Below are 21,347 nucleotides of genomic sequence, written 5' to 3'. Positions count from 1 at the left end.
CTGCACCACCCAGGCGCCCCCACAAATGACCCTTTTAAAGACCCTAGGAGAGCTGTTCCAGGAGGCTGTGTGGAGAAGCCCTCCTGGGTTTGAAAAGGCAATTTGACTCTTACTTTCCATACAAACACAATGCGTCTTTATTAAAATTTGCAAAATAAAAACAAAAACATATTTCAAGTTAGTTAAAAAAAAAAATACCTTCCCTATCCCCTGCCCCCAACAAAACCCAACCAAGCCAGCAGGACAGGTTATATGAATGCAGGGAGCTGGAGTGGGAGTGAAGGATGCTGTTAGATGGGGTGGAGTACAGATCAAGGGCCTGGAGGACTCCTGGACTGGCCCGTCCCTACCAGGGCCACATCTCAGCAGTGTTCCCTGCAGTCATAGGAAGGCCTGGGGGAGGGGGTGGCCCTCTTCCTAATCCCCAAGATTCACTTCCTCTTCTACCTCTTGAATGTTTGGATCTTAACTGAGACTCAGTTTCCCCATAGTAAAGAAAGGTGTGAGCAGAGAACTGGAGGTCTGGAAGGTGGTCTCCCAAGACTCAGGCCTCTGTGCTAGGGGGACCCGTCTAGGAAGGAGAGAAACCAGATGGCTTAGCTGATGAGTGGCTGGACCATCACACCAGAGACCCAGCCTGACTCTGGGCGGGCACCATTACGGGGACAGCGCCCATGCGGCTCAGCGTGGAGGAAGAGACCCCACCCGGGCTGGGGGATATTGGCTGAGGCTGGGCCCCATCTGTCCTGGGCAGCCTGGGTGAAGGCAGGACCTGGCTGGAGAGGCTGAGCGTGGGGGTCAGGGCACCGGGCCTGGGAGGCCCTTGCGGGTGCCGGAGGGCTCGAGCTGAGGTGACCGAGGAAAGGGTCCCATTCTTGGAGATTGTGTCTGAGCCCTTGGGCCAAGGCAGTGTCCGGGGAGCAGTGGCATCCTCCCTGGTCATCAAAGAAGTAATAAGAGGTCAGAAGCTGGAAGGGGGAGCAGGGGAGCATTTCTACATGCTTTGTCTTCCTCCCTGGTCACACACCTTTTCACTCTCCCCTCCCTTAAAGCCCACCCAATGGAAAGCCGTTTCAGCCACTGCCCACCTTTCCCTGAGAGGACAGCTGCCCAAACTCTGAGCACCAAGGGAAGCGAGCAGAACCCCATTGGAGCAGAGACACTTACTTGATATCATTGGCCGGCTCCTCTAGGGCCTTGCTCCGGCGGTGGTACAAGAGGACCAGCCCGGCCAGCATCCCCAGCCCCACCAGAGTGCCCACGACAGCTCCAGCAACCACCGCAGGCCCTGGCCCTGGAAAAAGCCTTGGGGTCAGAGGGAGACTCCCAGCTGGTCCCCGCCCCCTCCAATCCCTGTACCCCACCGCCACCAGAAACCTTTTCTTTTCTTCCCGTCAAGCAGAAAATGGTCAGTCAGTGACCAGATATTTGTACAAACATTTGACCAGGACAAGCTCCTTGTCCTGTTGACATTGAGAGGCCTCAGCAGACAGGCCTCCTCTCCTCCTGCAACCCCGCCCCCACCTGTGTCCAATCTTCTCCTTAACCACACTTACCCCTCACTGACCTGTGCTCACTTCCAAGGTCACGTTGCACTGGGCACTGCCCACCTCATTGTGGGCCTTGCAGATATAGACTCCAGACATGGGACTGGAAAGGTTTGTGAGGCTTAAAGATCCACGGATGGCATCTGTGGACACAATTTGGCCATAAGTCCAGGGACCCTCTTTCCCCCTGAAAAAATTCTGCCCCTTCTGGAACATCTTCTTTGTCTCTCTGGGAGACTCATCTGTCTGTTGCCTCACAGTGGGAAAAGTTGTGACAGCCGGCATGCTGGGTACTAGCCCCAGGCACTGAACTGCGAACCCCATGCCCCTTGCCATTTCCACTGCTCAGTGTCCCTGATTGATTTCTAAAAAGATTCAGAGAGGAACTGATGCCCAGAACAACCCAAATACCATTTTTACTTTTATTTCGGATTGGCTGTGTGATGAGAAAGAAAATATTAGGCTAGGAATCAGAAACCCCGAGATGCCCCACAGGCCATGTGACTTTGAACAAGTTACTGGCTATTCCTGGGTCTTAGTTTTTTTATCTGTAAAATGAGGTAATATGACCTCTTTGATGGTGTTGAAAGGATAATATAATATAACCATTGTAACAGTTCGAGTTTATTGACCACTGACTCTACCCCAGAGACTAAGTTCCTGACATGGACTAACTTATGAAAACTTCACAACAAACCTATGAGCTAAGTACTATTTTAAAAATACAAATAATTTTTTTTATTATCAAACTGGTCAAATGAAAAGTAGAAAAAGGGACAAAATGAAAATCCATATACCCACTACTTTGATTCGATGATTGTTAACATTTTGCTCTACTTACTTCATTTCTCTTTTTTGCGAGACATTTAGAAATAAATGCTTCAGCATAAGTCTCTAAAACGTAAGGACATCAGCCGCATCACTACAAATCCACTGCCACATCTGATAAGTTAATAATTCTTTAAAGGAATTATCTAACACCTAAGAGTAATTATCTGATTATCCATATTGAAAATATCCAGGGACGCCTGGGTGGCTCAGTGGTTTAGCGTCTGGCTTTTGGTTCAGGTCATGATCCCGGGGTCCTGGGATTGAGTCCCCTGCAGGGAGCCTGCTTCTCCCTCTGCCTGTGTCTTTGCCTCTCTGTGTGTGTCTCTCACAAATAAATAAATAAAATCATTAGAAAAAAAAAAGAAAGAAAATGTCCAATTGTCCTCAAAACATCTTTTATAACTAGTGGGTCCAAATCAGGGCTATGATATTCCCGTTTTAGAAATAGCTCAGAGTTGCAGAGCTAGTAAATGGCAAAGCTGGAATTTGAATGCAGATTACCTAGCTCCAGAGCCACAGCACCTGAAAGCCCCCAGCACAGTGCCTGCACCTGGAGGGCCCTCTTTTCCCACCCCTTCTCTCCACATCCTCCTCCACCCCAGTACCTCGCAGCATTGCCTCCCCTTTTTGCCCCGCCCCCCGTCCCCTCTGGTGCCTCTCATCTTTCCTTACCCCAGCCACAGTCTCAAGTGCCCTCACCTAAAACTGGTGCAAAGAACACCTGGGCAGATGGGGGTGCCCGCTCCCACTGGTACTGGGCAGCTGGCTTACTCCTTGGGGACTGGCAGCTCAGGGTCACATTGGTCCCCACGCGGGGCACGCCCAGGAGGCGGCAGGAGGGAGGAGCTGGAGGAACTGGAGCAGAAAGATGGGTTAAAAACTCAAACCCAAGGAAAAACAGACCCCTGCCATCCCCACCCCCCAAAATGCTCCCTGTACCCCCCTCCTCCAACCTCTACACTCTGCCATTTGGGAGAGAGACCTGCCTGTCCCCCCCCTCCCCCCATGGGGCTGGGGAAGGTTTGCAAAGTGTACTTCACACTCACCCAGCACACTGAGTTCTAAAGTTTTGCTGCCATGGCTCCTATTTTTGCCTTCATGGTCTTGCACATTCACAGAGCAGCGGTAGGACCCAGAGTCTTTCTCCCGGAGGCCCTGCAGCCGCAGGGACACATTCTGGGAGGGCATGGAGTAGACCAGGGATACCCCAGATTTGCTTGATGTGGCCCCACTGATGTACGCCAACACCTGGTGGGGAGCACAACGCCTCCCCGTTATTCCGTGTGTGCCCTGTGCCCACAGGCTCAGCTGACCCGCCTCCCCCACGCTGGCAGTCTTCAAGTGCTCCTCCCTGTACTCATCCCTCTACCCTGTAGCAGCTCCTCATTCACCTGCTGTCTCTCTAGCCTCCCTCTCTCTGCCCCTGGGTCCTCTTCCCACAACAGTTCTTGACCCCCTATGCTTTGTCTCTTCATCTCCCATTTGGGGCGTTTAGAAAGGTGGTATAATGGGTGAGGGATAATGTAAACAAGGGTATTTATGAAAGAAACTTGGATTGCAGGGGTACCCCCAAGATTTTTTAAAAAATCTTTTTATACTCTTCTTTATCTTGAAGATGTCCCCTTTCCCCATGTATAAGTTCAGACCCTGTGAACCCAGGATCTAACCCTGCAATCTCAATTTCTCACATACAGCCCCCCTGCTTATCAAATGACCTCTTGAACATACTTTCCAGAGCCTTCGGAGGAGCCGAAGCAAATATGGGGCTTTGAAAATGAAGTTTCATTGGCTTCTGGGTAACTCTGCCTTGGAGAATAAGTCTGATGTCAGGAAGGAGGGAGGGTAAGTGTAAGGAGCCTGCCCCTTGTCTCTCAAAGGAGTGTATTCAGGGGACGGATTCGGGAAGAGAAGTGGCCTGTGACAGTGTCCAAAGCACAAAGAAGGTGAAAATAGGAAGATGCTCAGCTTTTCCATGTTGTGTGATCCTCGCCCTAACCCTCCCCTTGTGATGAAACCTTAATCCTCACTGTCCCTCCCACAAAGCAAAGCAAAGCAAAGCAAAATGCTTTTCTGCTTTCCTGCATTTCGTGTCCTGGATTTCGGGAGAAAGTTGGGGACAAGAACATCGTTTCGGGCACCCTCCGAAGTCAGACCAAACACCCCGGCGGTGAGGAGGACCTCACTCCTCCTCCCCAACTCCTTCCCTGTCCCCTCTGCCCAGGCCACCCCTCCCACTCCCGCCAGCTCGTCCCTGGGCCGGGTCACAGGCTGCCCCCAGCCTCTGGCAGAGATGCTTTCCTGCCTCACCTGGTTCAGATCCTGCCCTTGTTCCAAGAACCACATCACGGTGAGCAACTCCCACGGCCCAGGCTGGGCGGGCGATTGGCCTCGCAGGGTGTACCACACCGGGAGCACGACCTCCGCGCCTTCCACCGCCTTCAGCTTGGCGAGGCCCGCGGGCACGTGAAGCTCCAGCTGGGCCCGCGAGGAGGACGCTGAGCACAAGAGCGCGGAGGAGGCGAGAGCGTGAGCGCCCAGGACCGGCTCCCGCTCGGCCTGCGGACCTTGCCCCACGCGCGGCGGGAGAGGACGGAGCTCGCAGGTCCACCTCCTGGGCCTCGAACACCGCCCAGGGGCTGCTGCCCTACGGTCCTGCTTTTGTCAGAGCTCAGCCCAGGGCTCCTAACGGGGGTAGGGACACATTCCTGCGCCTTTATTTGCATCCAGAGGAGCGGGTTTCTACGCGCCCAGAGAAGGGGGCAGATTTCCCGCGGGGAGGGGACGACCCCTAAGGGGAGGGGGGCAGGTTTCCTACTATTAACCTGCACCCTTGCAGCGCACTGGCTCCCCCAGTTTTCGGGGGCAGCGGCGCAGGTCTGGATGGCCAGCGTTCCTGCTCCTGCTCCTCGACCCCACGGGCGGGGTGGGGGGGTTGGGAGGCCGCCGGATTACCGATTAACCCGCGGCTCGGTCTGAATCAACAGCTCAGCTCGGGCAGCGGAGAGCGGAGCCGGCCCGGCGCTCCCCCCCACCCCGCGTCCGCACCGGGGCCTCCCCCAGGAAAGCCCAGGCCCAGGCCCAGGCCCAGGAGGTGGCCCCAAGCCTCCGGGCGGCCCGCGCTCGTCCTGCGAGGCCGCTGGGCAGCGGGGACCGACGGAACACGGATGGAGGCCCCGGGACACTCGAGTACGAGTCTCCCGGGCGTGGGTGTGGCGTTCAGGGGTGGACGGGGTGTTGGGTTCAAGGAGACGACAGTGGGGTCCATGCTTGCGCCAAGGCGTCCAGAAACACTGGAGAGAGGCAGACGGGCAGCCGAGTCCCAAGCCCCGGGAGGGAATAACCTTGGGCTTGTACGCTGCCAGGCCGAGGAGGCTGGCACCACGGCGGGCCGACGAGTCTGGGCCGCCGACCCCCGACGTGACCCGCTCCCCGCCCCCTGGAGCGGATCCGGCCAGGATGCGCGCCACCCCCGCGGCTTTCCGGCTGCGCGACTCTCCAGCACCCCCACCCCTATTCCTTGGCCTTCGCGGCACCCCCTGTCCGCTTCCTGGCGGGTCCCCGCGGGCCGGGGCAGGAAACTTGTGCCGGGTGATAAGGCTGAAGACAATGACGCGGGAGCCGCAGGGCCGGAGGTGCTACAGGAGAAAACAACCTCTGCTCAAGGAGCCCGACGCCCCCCCCCCCCCCCCGCCCCGGGGGCCCGGGCGGAGCGGCCCGCGGACCGGCCTCTGCGGGCCCATCGGGGTCTCCCTGGATCTCCCCCGGATCTCCCCCGGCCTCCCTGCAGCGCACGCCCCGAGGCCACAAGCGGTTCCCGTCGGGGAAACCTGCCTGCGCCCCGGGACACGCGCGGGCCCCTCCGCCACCGGCGCCCCCAGGCCCCGCGCTCCTCTTTTTCACTCTGCAAAAGGTGGGGGTGGCGGTGGCAGCAGTGATGGACACGCACCCCCCCCCCGTCGGCAGCCAGGGGCTCCCCCGCCCGGGCCCCGGGTGTCCCCCGCCGCAGACGCCCCTGCGGCCCACGGCGTCCGTGCGGCGTTGGGGGAGGACGCGAAGGACGCGGGGCGGCCCAAGAAAGGGACCCTTCGGGCCCGAGTGAGGGAGCAGGCCGCGGCCAGAGGAGCACAAAAAATGGGCCCGCTCCCCGGGGCTACTATTTTTAGTTTCCCTTCCTCTGAGAAACTCCCCCCGCGGGCTTCTCACGCCCCAGGGGCAGCGGCGCGGGCCTCGGGAGCGCGGAGCGCACGGCCTCCCCGGGTCGGCCGAGCCCGGATCCCAGCAGGGCCGCGGCGCTCGAGGCGCTCGCCCGGGTGCCCGGGTGCCAGGGACTCGCGGGTGCGGCGGCAGCTCAGCAGCCCCCTGGGGAGGCCAGTTAGGGGCGTGCAGCCTGGGCTGTCGTCGTCCTAACAACTGAGGCCCAGAGTGAGGGTAGGAAAGGCAGAGCTTGCAGGAGAGGTAGCGGACGATGCCCACGCAGCGAACTTGGACTTTTTTCTCCTGCGTCGCAAGCGCCCCGCAGAGATGGGCACGTTGGCGGTAGAGGCCGAGGCTGACGTTGGGAGAAGGGGGCTGAGACTTAAGTGAAGGGACCCTGGGGCAGGCCCACCAAGCCTAGAGGAGCAGAAATCTGTCCAGGATTTGGTGTGGCAGGTGGGGACCCTAATGACTTCATGCCCCAACACCCTTGTGGCACATAGCAGGCTAAAGGGGGCATGGGTGAGCTTTAGGGGGTCCCCTTCTCAGTCCCCATCACTGTGGCTGAGTTCCACTCTAGGTCTCTCTGTATCTGGTGACTTCTGACCTGAGAGAAATGGATTAAAGTTGACCTTGACAAACTCACCCTTCACCCAGTTCGGGATCCTTGAAAAGAGATGGCAAGAAAGCCCCAGAGGAAGTGAAACAAGTTTATAACGGTTTGCTCTTACTGCGTCCTCTTTTCTCCAGATGCCGCAGGGCCACCCCAGCTCCTGGGAGCTCCTGGAAGCCTCCGACACGCCTCAAGCACTTGCTCCAAGGAGGCACCCTTCCTCTCCGACTCTGAGGAGCCTCCTCTCTATTTCCTTTGTCCCTTTGGCTCTAGGAACCAATGGGGGTGGTGGACCTCGCGGTGATGGTGGGGGGGGGGGGGTCACAATTCTGCTCCTTTAGGCATTCAAACCCCTCCCCCATTTCCTGTGTCCCAAGTGACCTCACGGCCAAGCTTTTGGGGCACCTCCCTTTATTCCCAGGGCAGGAAGCAGGAGGGGGCTAGAGGGAGGATCTGGGCTGGGGAATTGACATGAAGCGTGTTTGTCCAGCCCGGTACCCAGGGAATTCCTGGGGGCTCCTGGATATGGGCTTGAGCGTGGGGTGGGGGATAGGAGGGGGGACTGGAGTTAAGTCCTTAAGCTCTTTAGCCAGTGTCTCATCTAGCAGCGCAGCTCATCTGGCCCTGCTGCGTGGAGGTGGGGAGTGCGGGGGAGGACTGGTCCCCACAACTCAGCAGAGGTCTACCCAGCCGTGTCCGGACCCTCTCCGCCGCCACACATAGTCCACACCCAAGGTGATAGCTGTGTGGACACGCTGCCAGCAGGGATGCCCTGGGTGGGGAGGGGGGAGGAGGGCAAGAGCAGAGGCGGGAGTCCCCATCCATCCGGATCCTAACCAGGGCCCAAGACCACCTCCCTGGGGGTGGGATTCACCCCATCTCCCATCTCAGGCCCCTTCCGGGCCGGGTTGCACTCACCGAGGGTACTCAGCCCCAGGAACAAAAGCCGCAGCAAGCTGGTCGCGGGGCGCCCGGGCAGGGAAACCATGGCACTCCCTGGCCGGCCGGCGTCAGGGGCACCGGCTCCGGGACACACCGAGCGACAGGTGCTGCGCGCCTGGGCAGCCGGGGCGGACGCGGAGCCGGGCCGCTGACACCAGGGCGGCTCTGGCCGGAGTCTGTGCGCGCGTGTCCCGCCGGCGGGGTGGGGACCGGCGGGGACAGGGGGGCGGGGCGTCGAGGGGGCGGGGAGGTCGCGGTCTTCCCGGGCGGGGCGCGCGGGGGACCCGCCGCCGGGGGTGGGGGCGGCTCGCGCGCTGCGACGGCGGATCCCGCGGCCTCCACCCGGGCAGGACGCAGGGTGGGGGCGGGTAAGTGGCCGCGGGGCCGGGGCAAAGGGGAGCGGTGCTGAGCCGCCACCCTGGGCGGCCGGAGGCCTGGGGACCCCCGCGCCGGGAGCCACCCGCACGCCCGCCCCGGCCTCGGGGGTGGCGCGCCCCCGCCTGCGGAGGAAGCCTCGGGGCCGCCGCGGGGTGTGCGGCCGGAGGGGCCCGGTTCTCCCGCCTGAAAGCTCGGCTCTGCTCGGGTCCCGGCGGCCCCCCCGCCCTCGCCCCCGCCCCGCAGGGGCCCCGCGGCCGCCCCCGGGCAGGGGACCTGTGCACCTGCGGCGGCGGAGGGAGGGGCGGTCGGCAGGTCCTCCGAGCCTCCCCAAGCCCCCGGGGCCCCGGCTCTGGTGCCGCACACCCCGGGTAGGGAAAGGGCCGGCGCGAGGAAGCCCCAGGAGCTGAGCGGGAAACTGAGGACAGGAGCCAGGCTCCCAGCTCCTCGCCTCGGAAGAGTGGTTTAGGGCCTCATGCCGACTGCGGAGGGGTTTATGGGCGGCTCTGGGAAGGTAGACCGCACAACGCCCCCCGTTTCTTTATCCCCGTATCTTCGCTGCCCCCCATCCGTCATCAGGCCCTCTCTGATCCTTTAATTTCCGGGCCAGCTCTTGTTCGCTGTGAATCTAATTTAACCGTGTCCCCCCCCCATCCCCCCCGCCAGGCGGTCCGCAGGCACCTCGGCGCCCTCTGGCGGCCGCAGCGCCCTCACAGAGGGGCGCGCACCTGTTCCTGCTTCTCCGTCCAACAGCCCAAACACAGATGCTTCGAACATCCGGGCACAGCTTAGGGCACAGCTTAGCCACCGAGCAAAGGTCACCGGGGCCAGAAAGCAGAACAACGAATTCCTGGCGCTGCCTGCTCTGGGTGCCAGTTGACTGGGAGGAAGAGCAGCCAGGCCTCCGATTCCATTTATTCCACAAGGTTCTGCTCTATTTTAACGCGGAATGTGGTCCTTGTGCCCGACTGCGCAGGGGCTTTTTCTACACAGCGCCCCGTAGACCTTCTCAGGTGCCTCTTCCTAGTGTGACTTGCCTGGCTGCGCTTCAAATACCTGCCATGCAGTGGCTTTGAGAAATGCCTGTGCAAACACTAGACCGCTCATGCAACCCCTGGAATCTAACACTTGGCAGCTCAGCGGCAGCCAGCAAAGGCAACAGAAAAGAGAACTGCGGGTCTCATACACTTATGCAAGGCCGTACACACTTGCATTGTCAAGCGATTGTGTGTGTGTGTGTGTGTGTGTGTGTGTATGTGTACTTGGGGGCTGTTGGTTTGGTTTTTTCTACTCTACCACACTCAGATTTTTCTTTAGTTTACAGTGCAAACCACCACCTCCTATAAACATCCCCCTTCATTTCCAGACCAGGGTTAAGTGACCCCAAATAAGGAACTCCTTCCAAGAAAGGTAGTACAAAGTCTCTTGTCTGTGTCCAGGAATGCCAAAGCATCTAATTACACGGGCTGTGCTCAGCCCTATCAAGTGCTATACAAGGTAGAGTCTCAATATTCACTCTCTGTAGCTGACTTTTCCTTTGGAATGTAGATCCTAAATAATTTGCAACATCGGAAGTAAAGCTGCAACCAAAGATGGGTAGGCGGCGAATCTCTCCCTGTGACACAGGGGCAGGCCCTTCAGGACTCTCACACTGCCCTCATCCCAACCAAAAAATTTCCCACTCACTCCTATCCCAACCATTTCTTTCTGCTGGCCCCGCATTAAAGTGACAGAAATTAGCAGAGCAGCTCCCTTCCTTTCTGAAAGCTTTTGCCAGGATGCATTTTAGGATGAACACTGCTCCCTGCCCTTGTGTAATGTGAGGATGTTGGCAGATAACCTGTGAGTGACCTGGAGACTGCTTCCATAAACATGTTGCATTCAAGAGCTAAGTTCATAGTTTGATATGTTAAGAGACATGCAGGCCACTAGCGTTTCTTCCAATCATACTTCACCTCATCTCTCAAAATGTGCTAATTCTTAGTTTGAACATGGTGTCTCCATTCCCCACCCCCACCCCCAACTCAGATATATGGCTTCATTAAGGGTCCACTTTTTGTCTTTAGCAATGCTCATATAGTTATATGATACCCTGTTACCCTCTCTTCTAGACTGTTCTGGCCAAAGAAACTGGATATTCAGTTATCAGCAATCTCCTTTCTTTCCAAGCTTCATTTCCCAGTGTCGTTTCGTCCTCTTGCCCCTACTGCTCACCCATTCCAAGCCAAATGGTGAAAACATACTGGTTCCTGGATCCAGCCTTGGCCACCTTCTCTGTGCTGCCCACAGTGCTCTAGTAGTAATGCCTCATTCTCAGGTAGATTAAAACAGGTAAAATTAGGTAGATTTAAAACATCCACACTAAATTTTCCCCAAATGACCACCCCAGCTAAAGTAATAGCAACAGGGAGTGGGATAGAAAGAAAAATGCACAAAGCATGTTGGTTTTGGGGTTGGTTGGTGGCAAAGTTTGGGGGATACCAAAGTTTGATAATGCTTTTTCCTGAAGCACTTAGCACTGAATATTAAGAAATTACTGCTAAAAGATTGTCAGCAGAACCTCAGCCTTTAAGTCTGTAATTCCAAGTTCTAAAGAAAAGCAAAGTCATAAAAATTCCCTAAGGCCCATCCCTATAGACTGTGCCCAGGGAGAAGAGGTGCTACACTCAAATTCCAAGAATATTTATACTCCCCCTGAACTAGTATCCATTTTTAAAATTTGTTTTGTTAAGTAAGCTCTACAACCAACGTGGGGCTTGAACTCACAACCCCAAGATTAAGAGTCACGTGCTCTACCAATGGAGCCAGCCAGGCACTTCCACTAGCATCCATTTTTAGCAGCTCATATCAGAAAACAGCCAACTGCTTAAACCTAGACTAAAATGACATTAATAAAAGTCATCCCATTGATTAAAAGCACTCCAGCCATTCGAAAAATAAGCATCAACTAAGAGGTATCAGGATGAGAAAAATCACTGATTTGAGTCATTCAGGTTGTAGGAAGGAGAACATTTTTTTATCAATATGCAATTTTATCTTCAATAGTATAAAAAATAGGGAAAATTATAGCTCTTACCTGGATTTGCAGTCCATCTAAAGTAGAGAACCTGAGAGATGTTGGGGCAGTCATTAAAGATAAATCACCAATCTAATAAGTCCCAGCCGTGAGACCAAAGTGACCCTTGACTGCTCTTCTAGTAAGCTCGTTGTTAGCCATGAGCACTAACCACTAAGTGGAGCGCTAGGTGATGCAAAGAAATCCCCGAAAGGTCTAAATGAGATAGCTACTTTCCTAATGGACTGATACCTTACAACTTCCTTTTCTGTGCATCACTCAAAAAAGTTTTTGAATGTTTCTATTGGATCTTCTCTTCTTTATATAAACAGCATGATGACCACACTTCTCCATTTGTACTCTCATTTGAGAGAGCTGCCCTTGACTACTGAGTATAAAGATGAGGAATGAAAATCTCTTACTAATTCACGTACTTAGGGTCAGAAGGAACATCTCAGTCATTTAAAAAAAGGAAAGAAGAAAGAAGAAAGAAAAGAAAAGAAAAGAAAAGAAAGAAAGAAAGAAAGAAAGAAAGAAAGAAAGAAAGAAAGAAGAAAAGAAAAGAAAAGAAAAGAAAAGAAAAGAAAAGAAAAGAAAAGAAAAGAAAAGAAAAGAAAAGAAAAGAAAGAAAAGAGAAAAAATGAAATGTCCAGTGACTTTGGTACTCTGACAAGAAATAATGATATTGGTCAGCGGGGTACAGAGAGTAAGTGAAGATATCCTACTCCCTTTGTTCTGTACATTCTCAGCAGAAAAGTCAGAGCACAGTCCCCAGTGCCAGTGAGACTATACCCTGCTACAAAAAGTTCAACTAGTACTCCAAGAGGTCAAGAATTACTTTAATATTTTTTTTCTTAAAAAGTTTAAATGGCAACACAACCGTAAAGTTGGTACATCACAGAAACAAAGGTCTTTGCAGGCAACACTGATTGGGAATAGCAAAACACTTGGGTGGTGAAAAAAATGAGACTCTAAATTATATACAATCGTAGCTAAGGGTGATATTGAAAAACAGTCTTATTTACTGTGACTCAAGATTTAACTTGCCATTATCTATTGCTTATTTATTCAGGGTTGTAAATAATACTTATATAGAGACATAGAGATGTGTAAAAATGAAACATTGTGAAAAAAATACAATTTTTCAATTTCATATGAAACTCAAAGTATAAGTTTTGTCCAATATGGAATGTACCTACATTTGTTTATATCAGGGCTCTAAAATCCATTTAAAAATTGTTTTTTGTTTTTAAAAAAGAAAACAGCTAACCCACCATGCAAGTTCGCTGTATATCTTGCTTGCTCAAAATGAGCATTTTCAGGTGAGGTCTGTTTTTTTTTTTTTTTTTTTCTGCCCAAAGTCTAGTATGATTCTGTAGAAGTTGTACTGGCCCAATGGTGGTAAGAGTTCCCATGAAGAGCCTGATGGCAGCATCTGGATGAGAGGCAGTCTGAGTAATGCCAAGTGAGTAGAGAAGAGGGAGGTAAGAGCCCAAATCCTTATGAAGGATGACATTCAGTTGTTAAATTTTAAGGGGTACCCAATGGCTTTTTCCAGGCACTCGACTAAAGAGCCAGCGGAAAGAAAATCCCTCTCTACTTCTACAAATTTGATATAGATGGATTTGGGGGAAATTCCGGGATCCACGATACAGTTCTGAGATAAAAACCCATTAATACCAACCCAATCTTTGCTGAAGGTTTTGGCATTTGCCTGGAAATGTAAAAATAAGCATTGCTGGAGAGTCCTGACCTCAGCAATCCCGAGGTAGCAATAGATTATTCGGGTGGGTTCGATTTCCACCTGTAATGAGGCTTGCGCTGAGAGGGTCTCCAAGTCAACCCGGCCCTCCTTTCCTGGGTCCAGAGGACGTCGCTCCAAGTGCGGTGAAGGGGGCCTCTCAATACATTCTTCGTAGCCAATGGCATAAAGGCCTGGACTTTTGGGAATGCCTCCTGGTAATAAATATTGAACCACGTTCCCACCAGTTGGTTTGGAATGGGCAATGGGTATCCAGTCAATTTCCATGTGCAGCTCCAGGCATCTAGCCTCACTAATGGTGATCTCTAAGAATTTGTAGTAAACATTTTTCCAGTTCATTTTCTGCACACGGGTCATAATGATTCGTCCCTCGGGCTTCTCGGAGTTGAAGTACTCCCGGAGTCGCTTGCCAAGGGGCACCTGGGAGCTGATCTCAGCATAATGATAACGGATGTCCTCTTTCCAACGGGTGTTATAACCAATTCCAAAAATGGCCAGTTTATTAGAAAGATGAAGCCTTGAAAAGTCTGTCCAGCTCTGAAATAGTTCCCATTTCAATTGTACTGATTCCAAAATCTGTACAATGTTTTGCATGATGTCTCTCTTCCTAGAAAGAGAAATACAAAGTCAAATTCCTCAGGGATCAGCACGGTCCAACAGAACTTTCTGCATTGATGCAAATGTTCTAGATCTGTGCCATCCGATATAGTAGCCATTAGCACTTAAAATGTGACCAGTGTGAGTGACACAGGAGATTTTTAGTCATAACTGGAAATTACGGTTAAATAGTGGCTACCCTATTGGACAGTGCAGGTCTAGATAAACACAGCATTAAAATCTGAGAAATACTCTTTCCTAGGAAGTTTCTAGGAATTATTGATAAGCTGCTTACCATTACTTCTATAGTCTGGCTGTATTAAACTTAGTAACTATTGATATGTAAGACCCTAAGATTTCAGAAACCCAAGGATTTAGAATTTAAAATTTTTTTAATTTATTAATTCCAGTATAGTTAATATACAGTGTTATATTAGTGTCCGGTGTACAATATGGTTTAACACTTCCATACAACAGCCAGCGCTCCTCACGACAAGAGCCCTGCTTAATCTCCATCCCCCATTTCCTACCCCCCACCCCCACTCCCCTCTGGGAGTCATCAGTGTGTTCTCTATAGTTAGAGTCTGTTTCTTGCTTGGTCTCTCTCTCTCTTCTCCCTTTGCTTGTTTTTTTTGCTTCTCAAGTTGTATACAGTGAAATCGTATGGTATCTATCTTTCTCTTACTGACTTATAAAGTGGCTATTACAATGCATATGATGGCCTTCAGACCTAAGTACCAAAAGCAGATGAAGGATGTTGTATTTAAAAAACTATCCACTATTACTTAAAGTAATGAATAACTTAATTTCTAATCTGTAAATTCTTAAGAGTTCAGTTATTTTGACCCATTCATGCTTCCTGTAGGAAATGTACAATAGATTATGACTAATGACCTGATGCAGAAACAAAATGGTATTTTCTTCTATTTGTCTGAAATTCATTACTACTCCCAAATTTAGAAGAATGGTCAGTTAAGCACAGAATCAAGATCTGAGAATTCAGATGGAAAAGGTCTACATCAAGCTTAGGATTTAAAAGGGAAAAATGAATGAATGGAGACTACTCTAGAAAAAAAATTTGTTTTTAAGATTTTATTTAGTTATTCGTGAGACACACACACGAGAGGCAGAGACATAGGCAGAGGGAGAAACAGGCTCTTTTCCCCCGCAGGAGCCTGATATGGGACTCGATCCCAGGACTCTGGGATCATGACCTGAGCCAAAGGAAGATGCTCAACCACTGAGCCACCCAGGAGCCCCTAGAAAATATTTTCTAAAGTGGAACAAAAGTATAGAAATAATTTTGATTTGGATAGTAACAGGGAAAACATGCTGGGAAGTTCTTGTTTCACATGCTGCTTAACTCATAATTCTAACTGATACTTCATGATAACTCATGTGCTATATATGAGGGGATATGTAATTACAAGTTTGTTTCTCAGGTATGGCAAAACTTTGATATTGAAAGACTGAAGTCTGTTAAATATTAACCTAGCAACAGTCTCTTACAGTTTTATCGTTACAGGTTTGAGTTACAAAAATATTCAACGACCACCCTTATGTACAATCAAATGTAGGCAAGAGACAAGAGGTATATCGTTGCTAACAGGTTCTTGGAAGGAGATAGATGCTTCAAAGTTTCATATTAAGATCCTTGCATCTTGGGGGTGCCTGGGTGGCTCAGCTGGTTAAGCATCTGCCTTTGGCTCAGGTCATGATCTCAGGGTCCTGGGATTGAGCCCCGCATTGGGCTTCCTGCTCAGTGGGGAATCTACTTCTCCCTCTGCCTCAGTCCCTCTCCTTCCCCTTCCTCTCCTCCTCCCCCTGCTTGTGTTCTCTCTCTTGCACTCTCTCTCCCTCTCTCCAATAAATAAATAAAATCTTTAAAAAAAACAAAACATAAATCCTTGTATCCTCTAGGGGAAGAGTTTGGGGAACAAACTGGGGGAAGCTTCCACATAGTCATTTTCAATCTGTCCTCTTAACACTCTTTGGCTTTCTTTGTAAGATGACAAGACGCTAAGATTTTGTTATCTGCTGCTGCTTGGAGCCAAAGACTGCCCTAGACTCCTCTTCCACTCTTTAGTTTGTTATGAAAGTTCTCAAGCTTTGGAGTGGCCATCAAGATGAAATCACTGCATTTCTGGAGAACTGTTTTTCTTCTCAGAGTACACAAAGGCACTCAGTTGATTGCTAATGTTTAGCTTGGTGTTCATGAGGTGAAGATATAGGACCGTGCTTCTGCATGAATGCTTTAAAGAAAAGCTCTCTTTCGTAGCCACCCTGCTTCCTCATCCTCTTTTGAAATGCTACACTGATCACAAGGACTAGGCTAAGGACTTGAGATGGACGGCAGAGATTTTCATCTGTTCTGCTCACTGATATATCACAATGCCTGACATAAAGTAGGCACTTGACAAATAAACATTGGCTAAATGAGATTAGGTGACTCTTCTTTATGGATGAAGGATGGTATCTTTTAACTACAGGCTATGTCCACTAGCTCAGGCTAATCCCACCTATACTTAGAGGGGAAAAAAAATCCAATGCCCAGATGGAATTATTTTACTCAGCACTCTCCTAGCCCTAAATAATCAATAAGGAACAGTTCTGAAGAAACTTGCACTGGAAAATAAATGGCCTAATAAGAACCACAAAAATCTCTCACCATGTGAGCTAGAACCTGGAGAGCAAAGCTGTCTATTTCTATGGAACCTGTCAGTGTCTTGCCCTGCTGCTCTGATGCCAACCTGAAGATCCCTGGGCCTAAGACTCATCACATTTTCAAAACTATGGAGCACAGTGAAAATGAGACCCAGTTATTTAAATGGCTCTAGAGAACTGTCTATTTTAGTTCCTGATTTCTAAAGTTCCAACCACAGGAAAAGTGCAGATGGTTTGAAGGTGACACTAATTCTGTGAGGTCTGAGTTCACATCAACTGGGCCTCCCCTGTAGTGAAACGAAGTGGTAGTGAAAGGACGAGTGGGATGTTTTAGTGAAGGAGAGACAATGGCCTTTTTGGGGACTAGGGGTTTGAAGGTAGGGACTAGTAATAATGCATCTTTAAAAATATTCATCAAAGTTTCCCTTCCTTTGGGACATTCTGATGTCACAATTTGAAAACAGACCCATTTCCTAACAAGAGATGGCCTCAGTAAAACCTACTGACTTGAGTCATAAACTTCTTTTTTGAGGGGTAGGGAGTGGTTATAATTTTAAGGAATAATCCTGGATCCCTAAACTTTCACCCTCTCCCCAGATATGGGAGCAACTGGTACTCTGGTCCCACAGATACTCTGAAGACAGTAGCATTCGCAAAGCAGGTGGTGGTGGTGTTTTGCTCAGTGAAAACCACAGTTTCCTTTTCATATTGCTTGTTGCTTATCATACCACCTTGCCTGTTCTCCTTTTTTCCCACCATATCCCTCAAACATCAAGATCACATATGTGGAATGAAATACAGAAAGAAAAAAAAAGGGGGTGCTATCAATGCTTCCAGGTGACCAGGTGGGAAAAAAAATGGTGTTCCTCTACTTTTCCCATAAATTCATCTTTTAATATATTTGTTTCATACATTTAATCAGGGACTTCCTTAAAGTTAAGGAATAATTTCCTTAAAGTTATTGAAAAGAACCACAAACATAGTATCACTGAAACCCAGACACCTGTGCTATCCTTACAGAAGAGATACTGCTGAGGGAGGAGGATCAGGTGAAGTAGCTAGCCAGTGGAAGGAGTCTAGCCCCAGACTTCATCTTTCTTCTGGCAACTACTTTCTTTTCCAAATGTATAAAAAGGCTACCTACGAGCTTGATTTTTGATCCCCAAAATGTAATATCATAAGGAAATGTAAGTGCCCCTCTGGCCCTCCTGTCACCTCACCCAACCCCAGCTAAACTCAGGGCCATTTTTGTGCTATAATTAAACACCTACATATCTACATCTGCATACAGGGAAGCACCATCAACACATTTATTTTTGTGTAATACATTTATTTCTTTACGTTGTATACAAAATCCTCAACATTTTAGATTAAATACTAGCAAATGTAAGCTAAGAGGATGAGAAGCAGTGAGTACACTTGCTCCCTCAGTGGTACGGCAGTTACTTTCCATACGTGCCTAATGACAGCAGTGACTTTCTAGGTCTTCCCAACAGTCATTAAATTTAGGTAAATACACTTTGTAGAAAGAAGCATCTACTTACTGTGCTTCTTCAGAAGACTCTTGTTTTATTTTTAATGTTCTCTTTGTGACAGGTATTTCATCTGAAAAGCAAGGTTTTTGAAACAAATTATATTTTTCTAAGTAGCATACATTTAGGCAGAGAAGTAACTGTATTGACTGTTCATCCCATACTTTCCAATGCAAGGCTGTAATTGTAGTGTCAAACCCTGTCCAATGCCAGATTTATAAATATAACTCTTTTATAATGAGATGCATACATTTATATGCAAGATCAGAAACCAGCTCTACAAGTATAAAATTCTTCAAGGTCACCAGTGGATTGCTAGCTAGGAGCTTAAAGCTTAATTTCACTGCAAACATGATTTTTAAAGGAACGAGAATGAAAAACGATTCTCTTCTATTTAGATTTTCTGTGTAGGTTTTACAGAGCAATTTTCGCCCCAGTATCATGATCAATATACTCTGGACATTATTTTTCCCTAAGGTTTGGGTGACTTAACTCTTTAGGGCAAAACTCCCCTGTAATGGGAAGCCAAAGCAATTTAGACCTTATTATCTTAGAAATTAAAAGGCAGCCATCACTTGGCATCAGCCCTTTCTATTCTCCCAATCTTTACATTGCGTTACTCTTACAGTTTTATAGCCTCTTTCTTCTCTCCCTTCCAATATTGAGAGATTTTTTTTAATAGCATTTGTAGGAGATATTAGCATTTAATCCTTTTTCTTTTCAATTAGCATTTATCATCAGGAATTCTATGAAATGGTGCCTATGGATTTTTATCTTAAGCTAGGAAAGCACATTTAGAGTGCCAATCCTACTTATAGTTCCTTGGAGGTTGCCTGAGCAACTCACTGAGGAGTCGAAACATTTACTTAGAAGTGAACACTCATCACATAACTTGCTATCAAAGCACAGTGGCTGCAGCAGAAACTGGATTCGGACTTCCAAAGTATGAAAATCCAAACTGGAGCGTTTGTTGCAAAAAAAACCAACAAATATTAGACCACCCCAGTTTGGACTTGACGGCCAGGAGTTTTGTTTTCCATCTTTAATGCTAAGTCTAAATACTTCCAGCTACTGCTTGGATGGGATCCTTCATGAATTGTGAAGGAGTATAATCACTGACAAAATTCAAAAGCAGCTCTTTTCAAGATAAAATGAGGCTTCTCTTCCTTTTTTTGTTTTGTTTTCTTTTGTTTTGTTCAGACTCAAGTCTGGCTGGGGACCTTTTCCAAATCATAAAGAGAAAAGTATTTGGAATAATGGAAGGAAAAGATACTCATGAGCAGCTGAACCAAGAGTTAACATTCTTGGCAGCGGTCTTAGAACCAAGGATATGCAGGATATTTTAAACTGCTTAGGATTCCACCTGCCACTGATTAGGAATTCTGTGTCTTTAGGACTTTTGCTGGTACCCAAATCCAAATGACCAACACCAAGCACCTGTTGGCAATTTAGGGCTAAACCAACGATGACCAAATTGCCCCCAAGTAAGGCTGGCTGTGTGCCTGATGCTGACAATGGGAACGGTACCAGAAGAAATGACAGATACTAAGTACCTGGTGCATATATAAAGGTGTACACACACACACACACACACACACACACACACACACACACACATTAGTTAAGCATCATATATATTGGCTTTCTTACCCAATTCCTGATCTGTTGGATAACCATGGAGATCCTGACTGTGGTTTCCCCAGTCCTCCTGTGGATACTCCTCCATAGTGCTGCCATCTGACTCCAGCTCCTGGTACAAGCCACTACTGTTAATAAGTACAGGCTGGCAGGGCTGAGCATCCCATCCTCCCTGACCAAACACCTGTTCCAACTGTTCAAATGTGTAACTGCTCTTTCTTTTCCCAACACCATGTTCTTTCACCCGACTGTAACACCTGCGAAGGGTCTAAGACACAAAGTCTTTTGTTATTCCTTTAAAGCTGTACTTCCTCTTCCAGGTACGGACCACAGATATTAATTACTATGAGACAGACACAGACAGACAAACAAAGACACATTGTTACAGGAATGCTAGATTTCAAATTCATTATTATATTAGAAAAAAAAACTAATTTAGCATTTACTCAAACAGGTTATAATTCAAACAATTATTTTGCAATTAATCATCCATTTAACAACAAGAAACATTACAACATTATTGCATGTACCCCATACACATATTTTTATACCCCCACTCCCCCCTTAAAAAGAATAAGAAAAAAAAAAAGAAAAAGAAAACAAGAAATACCAGCCAGCCAATAGGATGCACACCTGCCACAGAAGAGAAAGAGCTGCTATTGTGCCCAGAATTTGGAAAAAGTGAGGGAAGGGAGGACAGAAAGAAGAATTTCCCAAAGCAAAGAATATAACCTTCCTTACGCTTAAGAAGGAAAACAGAGTAAAAAACAATGCCTCAATGAATCAGCTAGTAAAACATATTACTTACAAAGTCTGTAGTCCTTACTAACTTACTCTGTCTTTAGGGAAGTTGCTAAAATTTGAAGGAAGTCAAATCAATTATGCTACAGATCCCTAGTCTCAAACATCAACCATTAAGAAACAACACACTACTTCCTACAGCAAAAGATCAGCCAATACTCATCCATTCTATCAACTCAAACTGCCAGCTAAACAAACCAACAAAGGAGGCCAATAATTTCCTTTTTTGTTGGGGGGGGGGGAGTGAGGTGGAGGGGTATCATTTCATTTCTTCCTCTGCCTTGTGCCACACAACAAATAAAAATCACTACTTGAGTCCACAGAGAAAACCTGGATGATTTTATTATCTTGCACAACCCTTCCATTTTCATCTTGGTCTTCTAATGAGTACTTCTGATCATTTGCCCAGTTTTGTTAATTAATGGTAGATCTTAATTCTGTCTTACATGATATTTTAAAGGATAAATCATGGACTTAGTCCTGGCATCCAAATTTAGTTAGTGCTACCCAGTGTCTATCATCTCTGCTCCTCTTGCTCCTTCTAATCTCCCTTCTACTTGACTGGATTTCACTCAGTTTTCTTGAGAGACAAGACCTTTTCTCCTTGATGGCTCCCAAATATTTTCTAACTCAACTGTGCAAAACCAGCTCACCTCAGACTTAATTTATATGCACTAGCCAGACTGTAAGTTTCTCCTAACAGTGAGATTACTTTCCACTTTCCATAAGCCAATATATCACATATTCTCACCAAACTAAACCAACTCTTAATAATCTTTACAGAGCCTCCGTGAAA

General features: G+C 48.9%; 2 protein-coding genes across 16 annotated transcripts in view; both read right to left on the bottom strand.

The window, feature by feature from the left end:
* Nucleotides 1–113: 113 nt before the first annotated feature.
* On the bottom strand, nucleotides 114–8,320 carry ESAM (endothelial cell adhesion molecule). 2 transcript variants are annotated; one of them, XM_038535810.1, is made up of 7 exons: nucleotides 8,104–8,320; nucleotides 4,686–4,873; nucleotides 3,425–3,626; nucleotides 3,078–3,233; nucleotides 1,568–1,690; nucleotides 1,168–1,294; nucleotides 114–935 (listed from the first exon to the last, which is right to left on the bottom strand). In XM_038535810.1, exons 1-7 carry the CDS (start codon nucleotides 8,171–8,173, stop codon nucleotides 620–622), a joined length of 1,182 nt encoding a protein of 393 aa, XP_038391738.1. In that variant the 5' UTR covers nucleotides 8,174–8,320; the 3' UTR covers nucleotides 114–619. The 2 variants fall into 2 exon arrangements, with proteins under 2 accessions (XP_038391738.1, XP_038391739.1); XM_038535811.1 differs by lacking the exon at nucleotides 8,104–8,320 and adding an exon at nucleotides 7,219–7,430.
* A 4,055-nt stretch (nucleotides 8,321–12,375) lies between these two features.
* Nucleotides 12,376–21,347, bottom strand: part of MSANTD2 (Myb/SANT DNA binding domain containing 2) — a 31,815-nt gene continuing 22,843 nt past the window's right edge. For 3 of the 14 annotated variants that reach the window (XM_038535802.1, XM_038535805.1, XM_038535803.1), the window contains exons 2-4: nucleotides 19,763–19,862; nucleotides 18,125–18,185; nucleotides 12,376–13,926 (exon numbers count right to left, since the gene is read on the bottom strand). In XM_038535802.1, coding sequence (XP_038391730.1) covers nucleotides 13,074–13,926; nucleotides 18,125–18,185; nucleotides 19,763–19,862 — 1,014 coding nt within the window. In that variant the 3' untranslated portion in view covers nucleotides 12,376–13,073. Of the gene's footprint in view, nucleotides 13,927–18,124; nucleotides 18,186–19,762; nucleotides 20,019–21,347 lie in introns of those variants that run through there. The other 11 variants (XM_038535801.1, XM_038535804.1, XM_038535800.1 and 8 more) reach the window with 10 other exon arrangements.

This window comes from Canis lupus, chromosome 5 (assembly GCF_011100685.1).
Source record: "Canis lupus familiaris isolate Mischka breed German Shepherd chromosome 5, alternate assembly UU_Cfam_GSD_1.0, whole genome shotgun sequence".
In the NCBI taxonomy this organism is placed as follows: domain Eukaryota; kingdom Metazoa; phylum Chordata; class Mammalia; order Carnivora; family Canidae; genus Canis; species Canis lupus.
Note: the sequence above shows the minus strand (reverse complement) of the source record. Positions and strands in the feature narration are given on the sequence as shown.